This window comes from Camelus bactrianus, chromosome 3, assembly GCF_048773025.1.
Source record: "Camelus bactrianus isolate YW-2024 breed Bactrian camel chromosome 3, ASM4877302v1, whole genome shotgun sequence".
Lineage (NCBI taxonomy): Eukaryota > Metazoa > Chordata > Mammalia > Artiodactyla > Camelidae > Camelus > Camelus bactrianus.
Window position 1 is genome coordinate 98,179,791 of NC_133541.1, and position 8,141 is coordinate 98,187,931.

Here is an 8,141-nt window from a genome sequence, read left to right on the forward strand (position 1 = left end):
CAAGTCCAAAATCCGTCAGTTGGTAACCCGGACCCACTTTGGAGCGGAGGGGTCAAGCTGCAGTAAACCGTTTCCCAGTCTTGCCCGCCCCCTTGCGCTGATTGGTAGCTGCAGACTTTGTTGTCTGATTGGCCGAACGAACGCCGCGCGTAATTTAAAACATTGTATCAGTAACAAAGGTTCACCTCGTGGGCGGAGTTGTGCTCTTAGGCTGGGAAAGTCCAGGTTCGGAGGCTGGGTGTGAGTGAGCCGGTACCGGAGAAGTGTGGCGTCTTCGGGTGAGTGTGCCGATGTACTGGAGCCCAGCTGAGATACTTGCTCTTGCCCTCGAAAATTAGGCTTCCGGAAAGCGGAACTGCCGCCATCCTCCCTTTCTTTCTTAATACCTCTGTCCTCACTGTGGGCCTGAGGCAAGGCTGAAGAAGCCTAGAGCTACTGACACCGGTGAGCAAGGCATCCTACCTGGAGCATGACCTTATGCCTTTGGAGCCGGATATATATTCATTCATGTTCGTGGTCGGAAATGCTGCCTCAGACTGAATTAAATGATTGACTCTTTTCTCTCATTCGCTTCCCCTTTGCTGGTAGTTGAAGGGAAAAGGGAGTAGGAATTCAGGCAGCGAGACGAAGTTGTCCTGGGGCAAGGGAATTGTTTCTTAGAATTTGCAGCCCCTTTTGTCCCTTAAGGTTCTCCTCCCTTCCTACTCTTGTTTCTTTTTAGACCTAATCTGCCCCTGCTGTCATGTCGCAAGGGATCCTTTCTCCACCAGCCGGCTTGCTGTCGGATGAGGAGGTTGTAGTCTCCCCCATGTTCGAATCCACAGCTGCGGATTTGGGGTCTGTGATACGCAAGGACCTGCTACCGGACTGCTCTGTCATCTCCGCCTCCCTGGAAGACAAGCAGCAGGTAAAGGAGTTGGAGAATCTCTGGGGGGCAGAAAGTGATATCCTCAGCCTAATAGTTGTCTATGGAGTAGCATGGCGTCGGAAATACAGCAACTCTAGTATTCGAGAGACCAACTCAAAATTAACAGCCTAACAAGTAAAAAATGTATGGTTCTGTGTCCATAAGAAAACTATTAATTGCACTGCATTAATGAAACATCCTCAAATGCATACTGTCAGTTAATTCTATGAGGGAAGACGGTAAGTATCTGTCCTTCACCATGAGTCTCAGACGTGTTAAATAATTTGCACAAGGTCACATTGCCATTAAGTAGATGGTATATACATTCAGATTTTAACATCAACCATAATCTTTCATTTCTGGAGCCTTTCTTTCTGCTGAGATGAGGTTTCTCAGCTGCAGCATTATTGTGTCTGGGGCCAGATAATTCTTTGTTTTAGGGGGCTGTCCTGTGCATTTTAAGATGTTTAGCAGCATTCCTGGCCTCTACCCACTAGATGTCAGTAGCTCCTTCCCACCTGTGACCAGGAAACCTGTCCTAACATTACTCAATGTCTCTTGGAAGGGAAGTGGCCATGGTTGAGAACTCTACTCAGAAAACTCCTCTTTTGTAGAGAAGGTTTCATAAGAGAAGGAGCCTTGTTAATGTCCTTCACTGTGGGCTACCAGAGCCTCCTAAGAGTTCCTGGGTCCAGAGTAGACAAATCTCTAAATATCTGATGAATGAACACATGATAGATGCTATTATTAACCCCATTCTACAGATGAGGAAACTGAGGTAATGATAATTTAAAGAACTTGTTCAAGATCTCATAGTTTCTAAATGATGGAATTGGGACTCAAATTCAGGTGTGTCTGCCTCCAGGGTGCTTAACTACTGTGTTTTGTCATAATACCACACATTGATTTTCATACCAGTCAACCAGTTCTCACTCAGATAATCTGTGGCAAGCCAGGTTTTCATCATACTGAAGAGACAAGGGAGGGTAATTAAGTAGTGAAGAAGTTCATGTAGGTTGGAAGGATTATGGAATCAAAGAATAGCTGCACAGAGTTATTTGAGGTGGAATGGGGCAGTGTTAGCATGATTCCCAGGAACTATGCTATAGTTGCCCATCTGCTCAGAAGTAACTTCTGAGATTAATCTGTGGTTCCGGCCTGGAATTGTGCCACAGGTTCCATTTGAGGATAGTACGGAGAAGGTGAAAGTGTACCTGAGGGTCAGGCCCTTCTTACCTTCGGAGTTAGAACGACAGGAGGATCAGGTAAGTTTCTGAGGAGGGAGGATTCAAGGTGGAATGATTCAGTACAGTAGAGGTTCCCAGGAATATTTTCTTCTGTGACAACTATGTTTTCCCCCTTCTCAGGGTTGTGTCCATATTGAGAATATGGAGACCCTTGCCCTACAGGCACCCAAGGACTCTTTTGCCCAGAAGAGCAATGAGAGAGGAATTGGACAAGCCACCCACAGATTCACCTTTTCCCAGGTATGGAGGTACTGATATGTGAACAAGGGACCAACTTGTAGGGGCAACTTTATTCTTTAGAAAGCTTTTTACTTGACCGTGAGTTCCTTATATAAGCATGTTTACAATTTTAGGGACTCTTGTTATCTCCTACTCATTGTGTCAAGTACTTTGTGTGTGTTAATTTCCAACAACTGTTATCATTATCATTTTTGTCCCTATTTTACTAACAAGGATACTGTGGCTCAGTGGGATGTTGCTGAAGTCATGTAGCTAGTCAGTGGTAGAGTTAGGACTTGAATCTAGATTCATCCATCTCCCAAGCCATCTCCTGCTTATGACCATTATGTTGCCCGATTTTGTGTGTAGCACTGGACTTAGTGGATAGCATTCCTTAAGTATTTGTTGATTTGGATGAAAGCTGGACTGCCAGAGAGTGGTTGAGTCCTCAGTGTTTAGGGAGCAGCTGGCAGCACTGCAGGAAGAAGATGCTTAGGTAGTCTCCAGAGCCAACAAACCAGGAAGGGATGTATCTGCTGGCTGCGCAGAGGAGGAAAATGGGAGATGAAGGATGAGCCTCTGAAAACTGGGTCTGTCTCTAGATCTTTGGGCCAGAAGTGGGACAGGCATCTTTCTTCAACCTAACTGTGAAGGAGATGGTAAAGGACGTACTCAAAGGACAGAACTGGCTCATCTATACATATGGAGTCACTAACTCGGGGAAAACCCACACAATTCAAGGTGAGTAGTAGGCCTCACAGAACAGCTGATTGTTTTTGCCTTTTGATGCCCTGAGTTGGGGAATAGCACTTGCCTCAGCTGTCCACCTTTCTCATGCCTCCAGGTACCATCAAGGATGTAGGGATCCTGCCCCGGTCCCTGACTCTGATCTTCAATAGCCTCCAAGGCCAACTTCATCCAACACCTGACTTGAAGCCCTTACTCTCCAACGAGGTAATGTGGCTAGACAGTAAGCAGATCCAGCAGGAGGAACTGAAGAAACTGGCCCTGCTAAATGGAGGCCTCCAAGAGGTAAAGTATTGGTGTTCACAGAGGCAGAAATAGGAGTACAAATCTCTAGAAAGTTTTGTGTTTATCTTCTCTCTGGGCCCCTCCAGGAGGAGTTGTCCACCTCCTTGAAGAGGAGTGTCTACATTGAAAGTCGGATGGGTACCAGCACCAGCTTTGACAGTGGCATTGCTGGGCTCTCCTCCACCAGTCAGTTTACCAGCAGTAGCCAGCTGGATGGTATGTACCATGACTGGGCTCTGTGCCAAATAACGGTAGGAACCCATTCCATACTCCCAAAAACTGCCTGGGGGATAGACCAGAGGTTGCAACCTAAGCTCCACCTTCTGAGGCTCTTGCAGGCCAAAGGGAAAATGGACTACTCTAGGGTTGATGACCTATACATTGGCTTCTTCCTCAGAAACAAGTCACCGATGGGCACAGCCAGACACTGCCCCTATAAGTGTCCCTGCAGACACTCGCTTCTCCATCTGGATCTCCTTCTTTGAGATCTACAATGAACTGCTTTATGACCTGTTAGAACTGCCTAGCCAACAGCGCAAGAGGCAGACTCTGCGGCTGTGTGAGGATCAGAATGGCAATCCCTACGTGAAAGGTATGGGAAAGCAGGGAGGCTGGCGTGAACCCTGAAGGGCACTTAGGGAGAAACTAGGAATAGAGTTTGGTGCTCCCATCTTATGTATGCCCTTCTCTCCTTGGCCTCAGATCTCAATTGGATTCATGTTCAGGATGCTGAGGAGGCCTGGAAACTCCTGAAAGTGGGTCGTAAAAACCAGAGCTTTGCCAGCACCCACTTGAACCAGAACTCCAGCCGCAGGTGGGTGGGTTGTGAAAGTCAACCTCTCACTGTGTAACAGGAAAATATTAGTCCTCTACCTGAACATGAAAGATGTGCAGTGACTTTTCCATTTTTCTTAACTTCTAGTCATAGCATCTTCTCAATTCGGATCCTGCACCTTCAGGGGGAAGGTGATATAATCCCCAAGATTAGCGAGTAAGTTTTTCCATTCAGAATTTTGGGCTTCTTGGCCATAAAATTGTAGTTGGGGGGCAGGGGAAGTCCTCTCAGGAATTGCTTCTGTTAGATTCATGCTCTCCTTCCTTGGGTACAGATATTCTTCATGGGTCTTCCCCTCCCTAGAACTATATGAAGTCCTAGAAAGCTCATAATGTGTCAAGTCCTTATGTCAGATCCTGTCGATCATTCAAGGTTATCACTCTGTGATCTGGCTGGCTCAGAGCGCTGCAAAGATCAGAAGAGTGGTGAGCGACTGAAGGAAGCAGGAAACATTAACACTTCTCTGCACACCCTGGGCCGCTGTATTGCTGCCCTGCGCCAAAACCAGCAGAACCGGTAAACTTTTCACTGCAAGCTATGGGCCAGGATGGCCTGGAGCTCTGCAGTTTCCTAAGAGACTTCCTGGTCATCACTGGGGCTAGTGCTAGGATACCTCCAAGGGCTGGAGTTCTGGTCACAGTTCTGTTCCCTCTGATTCCCTCTCAGGTCAAAGCAGAACCTGGTTCCCTTCCGTGACAGCAAGTTGACCCGAGTATTCCAAGGCTTCTTCACAGGCCGAGGTCGCTCCTGTATGATTGTCAATGTGAATCCCTGTGCATCTACCTATGATGAGACCCTTCATGTGGCCAAGTTCTCAGCCATTGCTAGCCAGGTAAGATGCTGTAGGTGTGATAATTATGCTCACTTTGAGCTGGTACCATATTTAAGGAAGATACTAGGGACTAGTAATGGATTCAGTTAAGAGTTTTCCTCTTCACTAGCTTGTGCATGCTCCACCTGTGTCACTGGGATTCCCATCACTACATTCATTCATCAAGGAACACAGTCTGCGGGCATCTCCCAGCTTAGAGACAGGAGCTAAGACAGACCCAGGCCTTGATGATGACACTGAAAATGAAGTTGACATCTCCACATATGGCAAGGAGGTGAGCATGCAGGAGAGCTTTTGATGCAGCATCTTGATGACTACACATTTCCCATGCTACCTTCCAGGTGGACCTGTGCCTTTTTAGGGCACTGGCATCTGATGACCTCTGACTTTTGTGTCCCTCCCAGGAGCTCCTACAAGTAGTGGGAGCCATGAAAGCATTGCTCTTAAAAGAACGGCAGGAAAAGTTGCAGCTGGAGATGCAGCTCCGTGATGAAATTTGCAATGAGATGGTGGAGCAGATGCAACAACGGGAACAGTGGTGCAGGTACCAGCTGAGTGACCCCGAGGGTAGGGACTAGGACAGAGTAGTGCCTCAGGACCTGCTCTCAAAGCTCACTCTTCAGAATGTTTACTCACTTCTCTTTTCTCTTCTGACAGTGAACACTTGGACACCCAAAAGGAACTATTAGAGGAGATGTATGAAGAGAAACTAACTATCCTCAAGGAGTCACTGACAAGTTTTTACCAAGAAGAAATTCAGGTGAGTTGCCCTGAACCAGCCCCAGCTAGCTGCTCAGGTTCCTGTCACTAGCTTGCCTAAGGTAAACAGATTTTATCAACTCTGGTAGGGGCAGGAATATATCTCACCCTTCTCTAGTATCCTTAGTGCTTTGCATGTGTCAGTCTATGTTTGATGAATTGATTAAGGGTTTGTTTGACCAAGAAATAGTATAAGTGCTAACAAACAGGCTTTCAAGGCCCAGGCATCAGGAAGTTTTAGTTCCTTGTTCAGTCATCTGTTCCTGCAGGATCTGTCTGACTCTGAATTGTATTCTCTGCTTCTCTCTTAGGAAAGGGATGAGAAGATTAAAGAGTTAGAAGCTCTCTTGCAGGAAGTTAGAGAGCAGCCAATGGCCCATCAACAGTCAGGGTCTGAACTGTCCCTACGGCGGTCACAAAGGTTGGCAGCGGCTTCTGCCTCCACCCAGCAGTTCCAGGAGATAAAATCTAAACTCGAACAATGCAGAGCAGAGCTAAACTCCACCACTGAAGGTGAGGAAGGAGAGGGAGCAGAAAGAATAACAGTGTTCAGGGGAAAGATGTTCTTTAAACTTGGGCCTTCTGACATGTAAGTCCAAAGTTAGAAAGCCTACACATGTAAGGTTATTATTTCCTTCCCTCAGAGTTGCAGAAGTATCAGAAAATGTTAGAACCACCACCCTCAGCGAAGCCCTTCATCACTGATGTGGACAAGAAGTTAGAGGAGGGCCAGAAGGTAATTACCTTTCTCTGTTACCAAAGCTCTCGCCTAAGGCAATTTCCAATATCCCTGGTTCATGTGAGAAGGTGTTTTTTGTGTACAGTCCAGGACAGTGGCTACTTCATTCAACTAACCTTTCTAATTTTACTTCTCTTCAATTTCTCCGACTCCTCCAGATCACCATCTTGGTTGATCTTGGCCACAATTTGGTTCCTTCTCCTTTTCCAGAATATAAGGCTGCTGCGGACAGAGCTTCAGAAACTTGGGGAGTCTCTCCAGTCAGCAGAAAGAGCATGTTGCCACAGCACTGGAGCAGGAAAACTTCGCCAAGCCTTGACCACGTGTGATGACATCTTAATCAAACAGGTTAGGGCAGCCTATATACCACTTTATCTCCCATCAGCCCACTCCAGTGTTTATGTGAGAAAGAAAATGAGAAGAAGAGGAAGGTAAAGATTTTTAGGCTAATCTTAGTTTCTCTTCCTTGCAAAATAAAAATTACCATTCACAAAATACAAGCACTATGGTACAAAACTTTGTTCTAACAACCCTAGGGAGGTATATACTATCATATTTTATCCAAGATACTTAGATTCTAAGAAGCCATTATTTTTATGCACTACTAAGACAAAACAATAACGATTAAGCTATGACATTATCATCAGTAAATGCATCTTGATTCTAGATACTAAAAATGTTTTTAAAAAATACATCTTAGACTAATTTGATACCCAGGAACTGAGGCTCTTGGAGGTTAAGTAAAATTATTCAAGCTCATACCACCTTATGTGTTAGAAAACAGAAGTCCCTTCTATTCAGTGCTGTTTGAGTCTTAAAGAAAATAGCCCCCTATTCAATTATAAGCCCTGACCTTAAAGAGTTAATCTTTGTAAAAACCATTGTTAGTAACTAGTAGCAGATGGCGTGCATTTTCTTGCCTTCTTGTTTCTCTTATATACCAGACAGAAATGTTTTCTGTAACTTTATTGGTCTTCCTTAGGATCAGACCCTGGCTGAGCTGCAGAATAACATGATGCTAGTAAAACTGGACCTTCGGAAGAAGGCAGCATGCATTGCAGAGCAGTATCATACTGTGCTAAAACTCCAAGGCCAGACTTCTACCAAAAAGCGCCTTGGTGCCAACCAGGAAAACCAGCAACCAAACCAACAGCCCCCAGGGAAGAAACCATTTCTTCGAAACTTACTTCCCCGAACACCCACCTGCCAAAGCTCAACAGACTGCAGCCCTTATGCCCGGATCCTACGCTCACGGCGGTCCCCTTTACTCAAATCTGGGCCTTTTGGCAAAAAATACTAAGGGAAGGAGAGAGCAGTCATTGCCCTGATGTGGATCAGCTGCTCAGCTTAAGAAACAGGTCTCTTTTAAGCTTTACCACATATATACCTGGAACTATCTAGAATGCAATATGCAAACACTAGTTTTTTCCCCACTTTTGTATTATAATCACCTATGTAATCTTATGCTTTCTTACTTATATGTTTTCTATGCACACAAAAATGTTATATTAAATAAAGATATTATTCACATTTTTTATCTGAATTCCAAATTTAGCATAATCACTAAAATA

At 45.4% G+C, this 8,141-nt stretch overlaps 1 protein-coding gene across 1 annotated transcript; it reads left to right on the forward strand.

Moving 5' to 3' along the window:
* The first annotated feature begins 134 nt into the window (after positions 1-134).
* On the forward strand, positions 135-8,103 carry KIF20A (kinesin family member 20A). Its single transcript, XM_010971682.3, has 19 exons — positions 135-278; positions 722-907; positions 2,083-2,172; positions 2,275-2,394; positions 2,976-3,114; positions 3,218-3,405; positions 3,492-3,621; positions 3,803-3,997; positions 4,108-4,219; positions 4,328-4,396; positions 4,613-4,756; positions 4,907-5,072; positions 5,182-5,346; positions 5,477-5,616; positions 5,730-5,832; positions 6,143-6,344; positions 6,476-6,567; positions 6,781-6,918; positions 7,553-8,103. Exons 2-19 carry the CDS (start codon positions 743-745, stop codon positions 7,868-7,870), a joined length of 2,676 nt encoding a protein of 891 aa, XP_010969984.1. The 5' UTR covers positions 135-278; positions 722-742; the 3' UTR covers positions 7,871-8,103.
* The last annotated feature ends 38 nt before the right edge of the window (positions 8,104-8,141 follow it).

What these genes read in the sequence shown, in the direction of transcription:
- KIF20A (XM_010971682.3), top strand. Translation starts at nt 743, where the DNA reads ATGTCGCAAGGGATCCTTTCTCCACCAGCCGGCTTGCTGTCGGATGAG. An exon ending in GAAAACCCACACAATTCAAG is followed by an intron (nt 3,115 to 3,217) that starts GTGAGTAGTAGG and finishes TCATGCCTCCAG; the next exon opens with GTACCATCAAGGATGTAGGG. An exon ending in CAACGGGAACAGTGGTGCAG is followed by an intron (nt 5,617 to 5,729) that starts GTACCAGCTGAG and finishes CTCTTCTGACAG; the next exon opens with TGAACACTTGGACACCCAAA.